Genomic DNA, 17,652 nt, shown 5'->3' on the forward strand with positions numbered 1-17,652 from the left:
AACAAGACAAGTCGTCATGCAAATCAAATGTGAAACCTGGGAATTTCTGAATGTGAAAAGTTCAATTGTAAAATTCTGTAACCAAATTAATATCTCCCCCCTGGGTAAGCTACCAAAATGGACCAACGATGAGACGCACAATTTATTTCGATTGAACAATTCGCTAGCTCGCGTCCATCGTCCCTAGACCTGATATATATGGTATAAATAGTAACACAAACCCAGAATGTAAATTAATAATTACATCAAGTTGGGCCTATTTGCTTAAATAATGTATATTGGAATCACTGAATCGGTATGCGCATTGCAAATTTGTCATTTGTCAACAATTGCACTTTTATGTATACCTGTAATGGAAAATTTTGCAAGTTTTAAAATCTGTCCCTTAAATCTTTAATATTTTACAATTACTCTGTCAAATGATTGAAATGCTAAGAGGTCCTCCGCTTCTTATAAATTGATCCAAGATTAGTCCCTCACATCAAAACTGCTATTAGATCCCCAATAGTTATAAGCTGTTCTAAATTAATCCATCCTAGGATAATTGGAATTTGTATTAGGTCCCCATCTTATAAGCTATTTTAATTAATCTCTCCAATTAAGAGTACGGGCAGCAGCAGCAAGATATAAGATTTTGAGGATTAATAGGAATTTCAATTATTTGAGGACTAATTTCAAAATACTATGGGACTGATATGGAAAAAGTCCTAAAGGCTTGTTTTCAACCTCGATAATTAGTCCCTTGAAAATATTAAAATATAAGGGTGTATTTTCGAAAAAGAAAAATGCCTTAAGGACCCTCAAAACAAGGGACACCGAGTGGGACAGGTAAGGTGTCGTCTCCCTGTCCCGTGATGCACTATCACGGGACAGGGAGACGACACCTCACCTGTCACATGCAAGGTCCCCTATTTTGAGGTCCCTGTTGCAGCACTCCAAAAGTGTAAGATTTGAGGATATCAAAGTACATATAAGCCCATCCTAGAATAAGATAAATGTCACAAAACCCCTCAAAACTTTGGGATGCTATAATCCCCCCTCCCCCCCAAAAAAAAACAACAATAAAAAAGCCCTGATTTCTTTTTCTCTTTAAAAAAAAGTCCCACTCATTTTCTGTTGAATATTTCTTTCTAATGTTCAAGAATAATGAAATTTCAAGGTTTTTTAAAACAATACAATTTCCTCATCTAAACTCTTTCAATAGAGGACACAATTTTTTGCAACTATACTGAGAATCAAAGCTTTCCTTGAGGGCTTTTGAGTATTTGACGTTAAACAAAAATGTCATTAATTAGCGGGTATGTGGGGGAAAATTAAACGTTTGGAGGGGGTGATTTGAGATAACCAAAGTTTAAGGCGTTTGGAGTTGTGGGGGCGTTGTGAAATTCATCTGCTGTCACAATCTCAGTGCCCCACGTATCACAACAAAAATAAAAAAAATAAAAAAAAAGGAGAACGTTCACACGTCGGACTCGGTCCTGCCTTCTCTCGTCAAAATCCCTCGAAATCAAATGAAGACCAAATCTCAAAACCCTTTCCGAAAATTTCCGTTAATTTCCAAAAAAACAACTAATGGGCAGAGCAGAGGTTTCAATTATACATCATCTAGCTTTTGTGCTGTTGGTTCTGTGGATCTTGAACTACATTGGACGCTCTCACCCTTTTGCCTTCTTCATCGCTCTCCTGTACCTCTACGAGGCATGCTCTCGAATTTGCACCCTTTTGCTTTTGTTTTTCTTATTGTTTGATTTTGTGAGGATTGGGCTTTTGGGTATGTGGAGTATGATGTAAACTATTTGATGCATGTGAAGTTCCCTTATGTGCTAATCAACAGATTGAGGAATTGATTGTTAAAACAAAATTTTGGACTGCAAGGATTGTGTATGAATGCTTGAAACCAGTTGAATATAGAAGGATGATTGCAAGTGTCTCGAAATTTTAACATGGTGGTTTTGGATTTTTACATGGAGACATGACTGAATTTAGAGCTAGGTTTGTTTTCTCTTGAGAGTTTTTTTTTTAACTGTTCAAATCATTTTTTTAAAGGTCAATCAAAGTTATTCAAAGAGATTGTGGCGGAGACTGCAATTTGAGGAAAGAAAATCTGCCAACCAAAACAGGGTATTGAAAATTTGAGGAAAGGTCTCATGTTATATTATTTGGTTCTATCATGATCCATGATAAGTAACCATCATCTATGTTGATTTCAGCTTCTATTGGATTCAGAATCGGTGCGATGGCTAAATCATGTAGTTGAAAGAGCTTGGCCTATATGCATGGAACAAATTGCATCGAAAGAATTCCTCCTGCCCATCATACCATGGTTCTTGGAGAACTACAAGCCTTGGACTGCTGTATGGCTATTACTTCTTGTACTTTTATGATTTGTTGGTTGCTAACCTAGTGTATGTGCCATATATGTATGTTGATATCATACTTGTATTTATGGTGGGATACTTACATTTATTGTCGGAAGTAAACACTTAGTTTTGAAGCACTGCTTCTGGTTCCATGTAGTAACTAGTTTACAAGATGTACCAAAGAGGTTTTGTAACTAGGGTTTAGACTCATTTTGAGATTTATTTGAATCTTACAATATGAAGCACCGAGACGGATTTAGCGTACAGAACAACTCAACATTTATCATTGGATACTATACTAAGCTAGAAGACTACTTGTCTAACCTCCCTCATTCTCTTAAATAGAATTTACAGAAAAATATCAATAAAGTTTATACGAAAATTGAACAATTAGTTTTTAATGTAGTTGAAGTGGCATATTAAAACAAACAATGCAGAGTAATTATGCAAAAATATGCTAAAAGTGTGAAATATTTTTTCCCTGCAACTTACCCCTACTTTTAGTGTAAAGTGGTTCTCTATTTATATCAATGAGAGATTCACTATATCAGTACAATTTTCATATACACAGAAGGAAGCAGCTGTTCGGCACCTTTATTTGGGTAGGAACCCCCCAACATTTACTGAGATAAGGGTTCTTCATGAACCAGATGGTGATGATGACATGGTAAACATTGAACTTTGACCTCGCTAAAGTTGCGCGTGATTCTTTTTAGCATGTAAAAGTCAAATCCTGCAGATTTTGGAGCTGGGCTTGAATTTTATTTCTGCCGAAGATATTGATGCAGAACTTGTGGTCCAACTAAGGAAAAGATTAGGATTTGGAATGCGGGCAAAAATGCATGTGACAGGCATGCATGTTGAAGGAAAGGTAAGAAGACAATCATACTGCAAAATGTGAATTGCAATATTTTTCCTTTTTAAAATGCACTTCATGAAATGTTAAATAAATATTCTGCACGTGCTCTGTCATAGCTAATTATATTCTTTGAAACCTATAATGCTATATCTAGAGACGTGCCTTGTGGATCTATTAGTAGCTAAAAATTTCAGCAATAATTTAATGCATTTTGCGAAGCTGTTTGGATTTCTTTAGCGAGTATGTTTATAGTGTCTCTTAGGTCAGGAATTTAGTGTTATATGTAGGAAAATGAATAGCGATAAATTGCCCTTGTTAATTATGGAATTTTAGTTTATGTCCCGGCCGTTTTACATGTCATTTTTGTCTTAATGATTTGAGTGTCATTAATAGATATTATTTTAACAAAGTAGCTATTTAAGTAGCAAGAAACTGGATGAAATGAACCTTACTTTTTCCTATATATTGTAACTTTCTTAATTAGCTGGTGTTAATCCTGTTGCCCTTGATGCTTCATAATATATTATTCGATGTGCTAAAGTTCTTTTTCCTTGGCTAAGTAGATTTTGGTTGGACTGAAGTTTATTGACCACTGGCCATTTATTGGACATGTACGAGTATGCTTTGTCGAGGCACCATACTTCCAGATGACAATTAAACCTATCTTCCATCATGGAGTTGATGTTACTGAAGTTCCAGGAATCGCAGGGTGGCTGGTAAACTTATTTTTTCATTTATGTATGTAAAAAGTTTCAATTTATTTGTTGATCTTCACTACCATTTGGCAATTTTTCCAATAAACCTTCCCTTGTTGACAGGATAAGTTACTGGCTATTGTATTTGAGGAGACATTGGTTGAGGTTGTTTTCTTTTCTTGCAGTGGATTGTTTTTCGTACTTGAAATATATCAAGAGGAAGTAAAACTGCACATACATTGATGATAATATGCTTATTTTCACACAACAATAAGATAGATTACGATCAATAGTAATAGTAATAGGCAACACATAATGTACACTTGAAAGATTAAAGCTTTGGTCAATAACAGATTGTTTTTACTTGTTTGCTTCAGCCAAATATGCTGGTTGTAGATGTGGAAAAATTTGCTTCAAGAATGACAGGTAATAGTGTTCAAAGACGACACTATAACTACTGCAGCTTTATGTCATCGTTTTCTGTTGTAATCATAGTTAATTTTTGTTTATTCCTGATTTTTATGTTTCTTCAAAATGGCTGGGATGCCTTGTATTATCTTGGTATATCTCTAGTTTTGCATTATGACAAGTGATGCTTTAGAAACCTTACTTGTTTAAACCTATATCGCTTGATACAGTCTTTTGACTATCCACCTAATAGCTTTTGTATGCAATTCTTTTCCTTTAACTCATGTAACATACCAAAGCTAAGATACAAATAAGATACTTAATATGACCTCTCCATCTCTCATGTGTAAACAAGTACTCAAAATTTTGTTTTGATGGAAGGTTTTTTTCAACAGATCTGATAACTTTCTTTACTATGCATTTATAGAAAGAGATTAATGGGTATCATATGTCATATGAGGGGATTCCGTGATATGCAATGATGTGGCACAATCTCCACCAAGTGAATAAAGTAGGAGAGAGAATGCCTCATAACCACACTTAGGAGAGATATTGCCACATCATTGTATATGAGGGAATCCCCTCATGTGACATATGATACCCATTAATCTCTTATAGAAATCAATTGGAATTGATACTAGTGTATCAGAAGGTTAGACTTTTGGGATGCTACAGTTGCATAGAAAAAAGATAGGTGTCATGTACTGGCCTCATACCGTGTTCCCTATTAATCGTGTCATTAATCAGTCGGAAAAAACACATTTCTGGAATCAATTTTAATAGTATAATATTTTTGAAAAGTTCTCTTATCCTGGAAGAAATTGGATGATAATATCTTTGCAGATTGGTTTACTATTTATGAGAAACATCCTATTGCATTTGCAAAAGTGGAGGTAATAGAAGCAGCTGACATGAAAGCAGGGGATATAAGTGGTAGGTCTCATTAAATTTTATTCACTCTGTTTCTTTGATATGAAATAAAACTTTTCCATGAAATTGACTGGACTTTGTTGCAGGTTTTGCTGATCCGTATGTTAAAGGTCAGCTAGGTCCTTATAGATTCAGAACCAAGATTCAGAAGAAGACATTGGCACCCAGATGGCAAGAAGAGTTTAAGATACCCATCAGCTCTTGGGAAGCACCTAATGAACTCATTATCCAAGTTTGTGATAAAGATCGCATGTTTAATGATACACTTGGGTTTGTTCCCTTCCTCTATATAAACTATGTTTTATAGTAACCTAATGCGTAATATCAGGCTCCTTCATAGAACTTTCATAAATGCAAAGTCTACCTAATATCATGCTTGCTTTTCTCGATCTACCATCAAACATGCAACCACCAAGAAATGCAACTGAGGCCTCTATCCGTCAACTTTTTTACTCGTTTACTCTGCTTTGAATCGTGCTTTTGTGTGATATACATCAAGGTGCTCATTTCAAAGATAGTTTTGATGTGTATCACATAATAACATGAGTATCAAAGCAAATCCAACATATAAAAAAGTTGGCGACCAGAGTTTTCAGTCCACTTAAGTTTAGTCTAGCTTTACCTATATTATAGTTAATGGTGACAAAAAGGATTGATGGTAGGCCTACAAGAACTTCGTAGAAGGATGGATCCATATTGTGTTTTTTGGGGAACGTATCCCCATAAGATTTTTTTAAAGGAATATAGAAGTTTATATAGGTGCCTTCATTGATTTTATATAGGTGTTTCATGAGATTGATAATCTCACAATTATGAAGGACCGTTGTTGGAATTTAGTAGTATTTTTATTAGTTTTGACTTTTGCGATGAAAACGATAATAAAAAGTATTATGTATTAAGATCTTTTGTATAATTGTATACATAATTTTTTTCTATTGTCAGAATTTGTATTATATAACTAATTAGTTTATATGTGTAATAGTAAACGCGACCCCATAAGAAAAAATTCCTGGATTTGTCCCTGATGATAATAGTTAACTTAATGGAGTTGACAACCCTTAGCTTAACAGAACTTAATGGAAGAATATGGTACTTTAAAATTTGGGATAAAGGCTTAATTTTTTGTTGTCGTTTTGAGGTGCTAACCATGTTTTGACGGTTTTAACAGAGAGTGTCATATCAACATTAATAAGTTAATTGGCGGACAGAGGCATGACAAATGGTTTACCTTGAGGAACATCAGAACAGGAAGACTTCACTTGGCAATTACTGTACTAGAAGAAAACGAGAAGGTAGTGGTATATATATGCACTGGATCGAAGCATATGCAAATAGGTTTTTATGTATATCTCAGTATCACTTCATCCCATTTTCGTACAGGACTCAAACCGAGGAAAGAGCAGTGATGATGGATCCTCCGAAGCAACTGAAGCAACAACATCAAGATCTCCAAGTTCAAAAAAGTTGAGCCCTATAAAAGGCGGCTGTCGCCCTGATGAGGATTCAGAGTTCTCAAACAGTCCAGAATCATTTGTGTCTACAGGTAGTGATGGCTCTAATGACAATGAAGGAGATGTACATGGAAACCATAGATTTCACAGAGTTAATTTAATTCAGAGGGGCCTGCGAAAGATTAGCAACAAGTTGCATAAAGATAAGAATGGGCATGATCCATGGGATTAGACAATCAACTCGGAGCAACATGAGATTTTGATTTAGAAAGCACTTATCTCGTCCTTGTGTACTTCTACTTCCCCCCCTCTTTTCTTCATGTATATTTTCTCTCTGTTTTTTTTTTTTTTGTTAGTTAAGAAATTTCCTGGATATTTTGTTCCGGTTACTCAGAAAAGCAAAGGATATCAACGGCCAGGAATTTGGAAGAAGTTGAGCCATTTTGTTGAATTTGTTTAGAGAATGAAAAGGAAAGTTCTAGGCGGTACCTTGTTCCGAAGAGGCTAAGAAACAATTAGAGGAGAGCCTTTGAGGTCCCAGGATTTATTTATGTTCACGCTACAATGTGGAAAGTTTACATTCATGGGAACTCATCCATCTGCATGTTGATGTTTAATTAACATTGGTGATTGATTTACAGCTTCTGGGGGTTAAAACATTTGATGTTTATACAGACTTTTAGCTAAATAATGCAGTCTTGACATCTTAAATCTAGGTGCTATGGACTTATTTTGGGGGGTAATATCCTGCAGCAGACTTTAGAGAAAACATAAAGGCTATGTTAGGTTTGAAAGAAAAGAAGAGAAGAAAAAGAAAGAGAAAGTAAAAGGAAAGGAAAAGAAAAAGAAAAGAAAATGATATTCTTTTTATTGTTTGGTGAGAAAGAATATTATAAGGAAAGTTAGAAGAAAATTTATAAGAAAGTTATTTTCTCTTGTTTGGTTATTTTTCTAAGATAGTCACCTAGAACTTTTTAAGTAGAACTGGGATAATTGGTAAAGTGGGATAATATTTTGACATTGGGATAATTTAGTGGAACAATGATGGGTAATTCTTAAAGTGATATAATTTGGTAGAATAATTTGGTGGGATAATGATGGATAATATTATGAAGTTGCATAATTTGGTAGGATAATTTGGTGGGGTAATGGTGGGTATAAATTACTATTGTTAATAATTGTATATTAAAAATAATATAATATTGATAAGCAAATTCTAGTAATAACTATAAAATATAATGCAATAAAGCATCACTATTCATCTCAAATAATAAAATAATTTACAAATAAATAAAAATCTAAATCCCTAGAGTGACTCGACTTCCATCATCCCACATGACTTCTATCATCCCACATGGCATCTGCCATAGAATTTCTCCAAGCTCCTACAGCTGCTCGTTGAGTCTGTATCTCGTCTTCTTTATCGGAGTCATCGTCTGCATCAGCAACATTTCGTGGAACTTCTAGTGGAGGATCATAAATGTCGAAGTTCAAATCTCATAACATCATAAAGAAAAAAAAATAAGCATTTTTCAGCCATTAACCCTTTGGACCAATCTCATCATGATCGCTAAAACCAAATCAGCAAATAAATAAAATGTACACAGGAATCATCCATGGCCGCTAAACAGATGATCGACAGATGAACTATAAATATCCCAATCAATTTACTGAGCCGATTTAATAATAATAGATATCACCATTAACCATTCAACATCTAATCATCAATGTGATCGCAAAGTTGCTTTCTAACTTATAAAAAAAACATAAATAGCCCGCATATCTTTAGCACTAACCCACCAACACTATATTCTTAACCTAAACCACTGTTGTGGAGAGAAAACTTAGATCAAATAAATAATAATAAAGTAATTTAACGTTAAAAAACTATCAATAAAGTAATACATTTTGAAGATAATAATAAAAGATCTAATCATCAGAAAAACAAAGTAAAGACAAAAAAATGAACGGATGATTGACTTCATGGTAGAGAAATTTTCTAGGCAGAGAAACTAACCAAGAGAGAGGGAGGTGGGGTTTCACTTTTTTTTTTTCAATTGTATTCTTTCCAATGTGTGGGATAATTTGAGAGAGGAGAACTTATGGTTATATATATAGGTAGTATAATTTGTGGGATAATTATGACCAATTATCCCAATTCTAATTCTAGTAGAATTCTACTTGACTAACGCACCAAAAAAATAATACAGTTCTAGTTCTACAAAAGTTCTACTTGACTAACACTATAAAAAAATATCTCATTTCCTAGTTCTATGTGACTAACACCTTAAAATTTTATCCCACAAATTATCCCAGTTCTAGTTTTAAGTTCTAGATGACTAACCCCCCCTAAGAAAAAAAGAAAGAAAATTATCACAACATAATTTTAATTCATACTTTTTAGAATTAGATTTAGATTTTAAATAATTTATAAAAAATAATTAAATTAAATTGTGATTCTATCGTATTTTTTAAAAATTTACAAGTTACCGAACATGTTTACACAATCTTAACTTAAAAAAATTTAGTCAAATTTACAATGACTCTAATTTGCGTATAATCTTACATAGTTTTGAACTTGCAAGTTATTCATAACCTCAGGTGAAGAAAGATGATTCCGAACAAGCTCTAGACAATGATGCAGTTCAAGCATAATTATTCAAACTTAGTATCACTCGTATCTTGGGAAGTAACAGGTTAATAAACATGTATTTAAAAAATATTGGTAATTTTCTAACAAAACCTTGAGTAGCCATCAATATCGAGTTTGTAAATATTAATAAGCAGAAGCACACCCACAATTCCACTAATTAAAGAACAATATTTCTCACACATAATATTTGCAAAAAGAAAGGTCAATGAAAGAATCAAAACAAATCTAAAGTAAATGTCATGATATTCCTAATATAAAGTATAAATTCTCACCAATACAAGGCCACACCGAAACACGACGAATGGTAATTCTCTCCATACATATGTACACACGACAAAATAACTTCACGATTTGAACATCTTGACCGTAATCTTTCGGATTACAAGGACGAGTTCTGTAGCGATATTCAAGCTTGTACCTTTTGCCTTATCACACGCCCTACCTGCTTAATAAGAAACCAAAGCCACATAAACACAAGTTTTCACATCAGAAGATGGTGGAAATTACAACCTAACAAGAATGCTTATAAAGTAAATGAAAGAATCAAAACAAATCTAAAATAAATGTCATGATATTCCTAATATAAAGTATAAATTCTCATGAATACAAGGCCACACCGAAACACAACGAATGGTAATTCTCTCCATACATATGTACACACGACAAAATAACTTCACGATTTGAACATCTTGACCGTAATCTTTCGGATTACAAGGACGAGTTCTGTAGCAATATTCAAGCTTGTACCTTTTGCCTTATCACACGCCCTACCTGCTTAATAAGAAACCAAAGCAACATAAACACAAGTTTTCACATCAGAAGATGGTGGAAATTACTGTGAAGAGTCACGTGAAGTGGGGACCACAACCCACAGAAGTTTTCTTTGTTTCGTGATAGATGCAGTTGTGAACGCATTTTTTCGTGGAGAGTGGGGGCCACACGTCTTCATCAAGTCCTTGTGAGCGGATGAAAACCCGATTGCTTGATTGCTATAAAAGGGCACCTAGGGTTTCTTTGTTTCGGGTGCAAGTGCAGGAATTGAAGGGAAAAAGTACAGCAAAGAAAAAAAAGAAAAAAAGGGCGGCTGATTCAAGTGCACAGTGGGTTTGTGCGGCGGCTTGGGAGCAGTGCGAAGGTGGCTTTAGAGCAGTGCAAGGAACAGATCGGCTTTTCTTTGTTTTTTTTTTTGCGGCTGTCTTTTGTTTTGAGAGAGATAATTGTATGAGGGGTTTAAGAGATTGTGTGAGGGTTTAGATTTCTTTTGTTTTGAGAGAGATAATTGTATGAGGGGTTTAAGAGATTGTGTGAGGGTTTAGATTGAGTGATTATAAACCCTAGTTGTATCTCTCCCTCTAATAGTAGATCTCCCCCCTCCTTGCCCCGTGGACGTAGGCAGTTTGCCGAACCACGTAAAAATTAGTTGTTTGAGTTTGTGGTCATTGTAATAATTTTTAGGATCCCTCGACGCACAGTCCTAGAGCTGACGAGAGGAAGAGCAAATATCCCACTTTGATGGGATATTAGGCTTTCAGATTCTTGTTCCCTTTGAGAAACAAAAATTCTTATCGATCTTTCTCTCTTATTGTGCACCAGAAACTCTGCCGAAATTTCCGTTGCGCACAACAAATGGTATCAGAGCCCAGATTCCAAATCTAGGGTTTGGTTGGAGGAGTAGATCAATTTGGAGGCTCGTTTAGGGCTTCGTTGGTGATAAAGGTGGAATCTTTTGGTAAAGACTCTATCTTTTCAGATTTGGATCTATTCTTTGTTCGTTGGTGCGTAAGATGTCGGGGAAAGAGGGTGCTTCGGGTGTCGAGGGTGGTGCTTCTGGCATGAAGACCATTCAGAGTTTGAATATCCACTCTATGAAGATAGATGTGGAGAAGTTTAATAGCATAAACAACTTTGGATTATGGAGATGCGAGGTTTTGGATGCGCTGAACGCGCAGAATTTGGAGGATACCTTAGAGTTAGATGGCAAGCCAGATGAGATTGAAGAGAAGGTTTGGAAAAAGATGAATCGAACGGCGCGTAGTGTGATTAGGTCTTGTTTGACTCAAGATCTAAAATATGATGTGATGAATAAGACTTCTGCAAAGAAGATTTGGGAGATTCTCGAAAGCAAGTATCTGACAAAGAGTGTTGAGAACCGCTTGCATTTGAAGAGGAGACTTTATCGTTTCCAGTTGAAGAAGGGAACCTCAATTAGAGATCACATGAATCACTACACAAAGCTTCTTGCGGATTTGGCGAATGTGGATGTCAAGATTGAAGATGAGGACAAGGCATTTCTATTGTTGAGTTCCTTGCCCGACGAGGAATATGAGACCTTCGTCCTTACTCTTATTAATAGGAAGGCATCACTTTCGTATAGTGAGATCACTGCTGCATTGGTGAATTATCAGCTTCGGAAGAAGGATAAGGAGAATTCGACTGAGTCGGTAGCAGAGGCGTTGGTCGCAAGAGGGAAGAATCCAAACCGAAAGAATTGGAAGTCATAGTCTAGAGTAGGGCATCCTACAATTAAAAAAGATCAGTGTGCTTAGTGCAAGGAGACTGATCATTGGAAGAAAGACTGCCCAAAGCTCAACGAATGGATGAAGAATAAGCAGAAGGGAAAAGGGAAGCAACCATCATCAGAAGCAAACATCGTATCGGATGGTAATAATTCTGACTCTTCTATTTATTCGCTTTCTATCAGTCCTACAGATAGCTATTCGGAGGAATCTGAATGGATGTTGGATAGTGGTGCGACCTATCATGTGTGCCCTAGAAGGGAATGGTTCTCCAGTTTTGAGAAGCTGGTGGATAGTGGTGTGGTGTACATGGCTGATAACCGTGCATGCCAGATCCTTAGGATAGGAAGAATTCGCATCAAAATGTTTGACAGGACTGTTAGGGAGTTAAATGATGTGAGATATGTTCCTTCTTTGAGGAAGAACTTGATCTCGATTGGAGCTTTGGTTGGAGAGGGTCTGAAGGTTCGTGTTGAGGATATGGTTCTCGAGATTGCGAGAGACTCTCGTATTTGTTGAGGATATGGTTCTCGAGATTGCGAGAGACTCTCGTATTTTGATGAAGGGCGTCAGGAGAAATAACATATATTACTTGACTGGAGGTATAGTGGCAGGTGAAGAGCTGACGACTTCTATTGATTCGACTAGACTGTGGTATTTGGAGCTTGGCCATTCCAGTATTGATTCCTCGCATAGATTGAAAGAGGGTGCAAAGACCTGCAGTTTGAAGTCCAGTGAACATGTTGATGTGAGCAAGAAGACCGAGGTGAAGTGTGGCACCTCTATTCACCGTGCTAAGGGTCGTTCTGGAGGAGTTCACGTGGATGTTTGGGGGCCTTCCAAGGGGGCATCATTGGGAGGTAATAGGCGTTTGGTTTCCTTTGTTGGTGACTGTTCTAGGCGTGTTTGGGTTGCAACCAAATCCCCTTTGGAGAAAGTCCTAGTAGTATCCAACAGATTGAAGAAGTGTGTAATAGACAAAAAGGTGAAGGTACTGCATTCTGGTGGGAGGTACAAGATGGACCTATTTCTGTATTGGAGCCGAGCTCACGGCATTTTGAGACACTACGTTGGAAAGGAAATCTTGGGGCAACTAGATAGGGTGGTAAATTTGGAGAACCGTGCCTTGCTGGAGGAGGATCGGTGTTTGTGGTCGAACAATGGTTTGCAGAAGAGTTTCTGGACAGAGGCTTCGACATATTTGAGTCATCCTATTAAAGAGTTGTCAACTGTTGCGATTGGAGGTAAAACTCCATTGGAAGATAGGTCTGATAGTGTCACTTTGGTTGAGGCTTCGATGAGGAAGCCAATTGACTCTCAGCAGGTGGAGAGTTTTGGACAGACCTTAGAGGTATCACAGCGGGTGGAGAGTGATGCTACTCCACATTGGGTAAAGATTACTCCAGATCATTCTGTATTGGTTGGGATTCCAGCTGAGGTGACACAGTGTGGAAGTCATTTGGATTCGGATGCAGATGATGAGTTAGAATTTGATTCGAGTGCAGCTGACAGACATAGTTTGGATATGGCCATTGGTTCGCCTCAAGTGGATGTGTTTGAGGCCAATGGAGGTGCTATCAGCCGCAGAGTTGATGATATTGGAGAAGGGTTGCGAACTCTTCTATTGGATTGAGGTCGTTCGCGGCCATTTGAGTGAACTACGTTTGGCTTGATTCCTTGGGCAAGAGGATACGTAAGCAGTCTTTATGATGCAGCCGGGTTGGATTTTGATGGGGTGAGATCGATTTGGTGAGTTGATACCGACATTTGGAGAGTGTTCGCATTCTCATTTGGGTTCTCGACTTGTTATGGATTGAGTCCGTTGTCGCGAATTGTTTCACTTCGTACTGGACACAACAAGTGAGACATTTGTTTTGGTTGGTGTCGGCTCTGTTTTGAGAAAACTTCGCCGATGTGGAGAATTGTGAAGAGTCACGTGAAGTGGGGACCACAACCCACAGAAGTTTTCTTTGTTTCGTGATAGATGCAGTTGTGAACGCGTTTTTTCGTGGAGAGTGGGGGCCACACGTCTTCATCAAGTCCTTGTGAGCGGATGAAAACCCGATTGCTTGATTGCTATAAAAGGGCACCTAGGGTTTCTTTGTTTCGGGTGCAAGTGCAGGAATTGAAGGGAAAAAGTACAGCAAAGAAAAAAAAAAGAAAAAAAGGGCGGCTGATTCAAGTGCACAGTGGGTTTGTGCGGCGGCTTGGGAGTAGTGCGAAGGTGGCTTTGGAGCAGTGCAAGGAACAGATCGGCTTTTCTTTGTTTTTTTTTTGGCGGCTGTCTTTTGTTTTGAGAGAGATAATTGTATGAGGGGTTTAAGAGATTGTGTGAGGGTTTAGATTGAGTGATTGTAAACCCTAGTTGTATCTCTCCCTCTAATAGTAGATCTCCCCCTTGCCCTGTGGACGTAGGCGGTTTGCCGAACCACGTAAAAATTGGTTGTTTGAGTTTGTGGCCATTGTAATAGTTTTTAGGATCCCTCGACGCGCAGTCCTAGAGCTGACGAGAGGAAGAGCAAATATCCTACTTTGATGGGATATTAGGCTTTCAGATTCTTGTTCCCTTTGAGAAACAAGAATTCTTATCGATCTTTCTCTCTTATTGTGCACCAGAAACTCTGCCGAAATTTCCGCTGTGCACAACAATTACAACCTAACAAGAATGCTTATAAAGTATTGAGAATATGAGCTTTGCATAGCGCTAGACAACCAACCAATGTTGTCGAGTACAAGGAGAATGTAAGGAGGTGAAGATATAATTTACTTTTAAAAATTCTTGTGCCCTAAGGTTGAACAAACTAATCATGAAGTGTCAACACTGCCATAACTCTCAGAACTACAAAACAAAGGCAACTTTAATAGGAAGAACAAATAAATCAGAAAATATAAACAACCTCCAGAGCCTCGTGGGACCAACCGTGATAATAGAAAGTTAGAAACTGCTAGATACATAGCTAAAGCACCATTCAAAAGGGGTCAAAAAAAGAAAAATTGGATGCATAATGTTCTGCTGTGATCACCGGAAAATATTTGAGATAGTTTTCTTCAGGTTGAGTGAAAATCTCTTATATCTACAAAACTACTTACCTAGATCCATAAAATTTTCAAACATACAATGATTATTGATTAGTTTAACCAAGGTAATGTGATTTTGATTGTAGTAAATTCTGAAAAATAGAAGATACTGCTCATTTGGAAGGAGCATATACATATGTTGCTTACTTGATTACATCGTCAACTTCGATTCCAATGCTCCAGCAACACTGGCTTCTCCTGTCAATGATCGGTCAGCATCCTGCATTTAATTTGTTATTAAGATTACTGTAAGTGTATTTAGTTTAACTTTACAGTTTCAGTGTAAACTACCTCCATCCCCATTTGATATAATCTGGTGACTCGCATGCCTTGTATTCATCAATCAAGCTTTCTATTATTTCTCGAGACTCATCAAACTCGAAAAGATCATTATCCTATTGAGGAAAGCGACAACATTGAATGCACGTGGTCTAAACAAAACAGCAACAACTTCATGAACATAAATGTTTTTTACATTTTCACACCCACTAGTGTGTATATATCCATGTTCCTCTGTGTGTGCGCACGTGCATGCGCGTGTGGTTTTCCAGCATTCTAATTGATGGTTGTGTGTTTTAAGTGCTAAGCACTTTCAGTGGCTGCAATGCAAGTGTACACATTGAAATCTACTAAATATAAACCTGATAGCAAGTGATTTTTGTGAATGCAGTTCTACGAACAGACTACTTGAGGTAACAGTTCCCATGATTGTTATCCCTGGCAAATGTAAAGGCAGATAGCAAGAATTTTATAGGACAAATCTTGCATGTGTCCGATAAGGTAAATATCATCGACATCAAGCTAAACACTTATAACTTCAGTCACAATAATAGAGAACTAAGCTCAGACAGGATAATTTCAATTACTTTCACAAAAATACATATCAGTTAGAACCTGCTGTTTTCAAAGATGTGATCTCAACACCAAAAACCTTGATGACGATGCTAAAATCAGAGATAAAAAGAAATCTTCTCTGTCCATACAATATATTTCTTTGAACTTGATTGACTTCCAAGTTGTGAATCCATCTGAGCGGGCTGTTTGTTAATATGTAATAATATCACTTGTTTTGGTAAAATCAGTCTAGAAAATAACGAGTCCCGTAGCGTAAAATAACACATAGCGTAACGTAGCGCTGCCGTACCGACGGTCTAGCTCTTCGAGGTTCTCTACTCCTGTATTTTGTATTGTGCTTGGGAAAATTTCTTCAGTACCCAAATCTTGGCCAGATTTATTTTGTATTGTAAAATATATATATTTTAAAAATAGAGTGATATATAACACATGAGATTGACGCTTCACCCGGCATAAGTATGAGATCATCCACATCATCCTCCATGCCATCTGCGTCAATAAGAACAGCCCCAAGCAGTTTCTAGGCTATGTCACTTATCGCACGTATCTCTGCGTATTTGATTGACAAGATTGACCCGGAGCTGCATATTCAGGTGACTACTGAGATGACTAGAGTTGCGCTGACAGCGAACTCGATGGACGATCTCATGGGGTATGTTATATAATATTTCTAGAGTTGCGCTGACAGCGAACTCGATGGACGATCTCATGGGGTATGTTATATAATATTTAGGCGGTGCGATTCCTTATAGCGCGGATGGACGATCTCATGGGGTATGTTATATAATATTTAGGCGGTGCGATTCCTTATAGCGCGTATGGTGGTGTCATACGGCTCGTAAGCTCGAGTTGTGATAATTCTGGCGCTAGACATAGCAGCGCACAGGTACCTTATTTTTTGTTATTTTTATAAATTTATTTTTATTTAATATATTATCAAACACCACATAATCATTATTCAATTAAAATTTTAGAGTGGAGATATTGGAGGGAGCAGCACCCGTTCTCGTAACCAGGATAGAGATACCCCTGCCGACGATGATAGCTGAGGTTTTTTGCCAATTTTATTGCAATAAATAGTTTACTTTGTTATAACACTACATTTATAACACTACTTTGTTATAACACTACATTTATTAATGTCGTGTATCCTATAATATTCATGTATATTGTTAGTATATATGTTGTGGGATGTATATATTAGACGTAATTGGTTGATGCATATTTTGGATTAGATGGTTTGAATTGTATATGGTGTTGGAATTGTTTGGAATGGTATTGTTTGGAATTTTGATTATTATTGGATGGTTGGATGTATTCATGTGTACAGTATTATTGTGTGATGTATTCATGTGTACAGGGAAATGCAAATTGTAAATATTTTTTTCTGGAAAAAGAACAAACTAGACGGAATTCCGTCTGGGTTGAACCAACCTAGACGAGATTCCGTCTAGGTTGCTATAATCAACCCAGACGGAATTCCGTCTAGGATGGTTCAACTCAGACGGAATACCGTCTGAGTTGATTATCCAGACGGAATTCCGTCTGAGTATGCAACGTAGACGGAATTCCGTCTACGTTGATTACCCAAACGGAATTCCGTCTGGATTATCAACCCAGACGGAATTCCGTCTAGGTTGATGACCCAGACGGAATTCCGTCTAGATTGACAACTCAGACGGAATTCCATCTAAATTGTCAACCTAGACGGATTTTTCAATTCCGTCTAGGTTGATTTCCGTCTAGATTGAATAATCTAGACGGAATTCCGTCTATTTTGAACCAACATAGACGGAAACAGAATAAACTCGTCAAACTAGACGGAATTCCGTCTACACCTATCAACC

The 17,652-nt window shown here is 37.0% G+C and overlaps 1 protein-coding gene and 1 long non-coding RNA gene across 4 annotated transcripts; one reads left to right on the plus strand and one right to left on the minus strand.

Annotated features, from left to right (window-relative positions):
- Window positions 1,472–7,260, plus strand: LOC109840791 (C2 domain-containing protein At1g53590-like). Its single transcript, XM_020409561.1, has 12 exons — window positions 1,472–1,698; window positions 2,047–2,121; window positions 2,211–2,354; window positions 2,932–3,027; window positions 3,100–3,231; window positions 3,783–3,935; window positions 4,038–4,079; window positions 4,292–4,340; window positions 5,166–5,255; window positions 5,339–5,522; window positions 6,421–6,544; window positions 6,633–7,260. Exons 1-12 carry the CDS (start codon window positions 1,573–1,575, stop codon window positions 6,933–6,935), a joined length of 1,518 nt encoding a protein of 505 aa, XP_020265150.1. The 5' UTR covers window positions 1,472–1,572; the 3' UTR covers window positions 6,936–7,260.
- LOC109843438 lies at window positions 9,805–15,980 on the minus strand. 3 transcript variants are annotated; one of them, XR_002247681.1, is made up of 4 exons: window positions 15,934–15,980; window positions 15,242–15,345; window positions 15,098–15,170; window positions 9,805–10,127 (listed from the first exon to the last, which is right to left on the minus strand). It is a non-coding gene; the product is annotated as an uncharacterized LOC109843438 (long non-coding RNA). The 3 variants fall into 3 exon arrangements; XR_002247682.1 differs by lacking the exon at window positions 15,934–15,980 and adding an exon at window positions 15,845–15,890; XR_002247680.1 differs by lacking the exon at window positions 15,934–15,980 and having other exon boundaries at window positions 15,242–15,926.

Source organism: Asparagus officinalis, chromosome 5 (genome assembly GCF_001876935.1).
Source record: "Asparagus officinalis chromosome 5, Aspof.V1, whole genome shotgun sequence".
Classification (NCBI taxonomy): domain Eukaryota; kingdom Viridiplantae; phylum Streptophyta; class Magnoliopsida; order Asparagales; family Asparagaceae; genus Asparagus; species Asparagus officinalis.

Bases quoted from the DNA above. Each gene is read 5' to 3' on its own strand.
- LOC109840791 (XM_020409561.1), top strand. From the start codon at position 1,573: ATGGGCAGAGCAGAGGTTTCAATTATACATCATCTAGCTTTTGTGCTG. The intron at 2,355-2,931 runs GTATGGCTATTA...TCATATACACAG, and splicing joins ACTACAAGCCTTGGACTGCT to AAGGAAGCAGCTGTTCGGCA. The intron at 5,256-5,338 runs GTAGGTCTCATT...ACTTTGTTGCAG, and splicing joins GAAAGCAGGGGATATAAGTG to GTTTTGCTGATCCGTATGTT.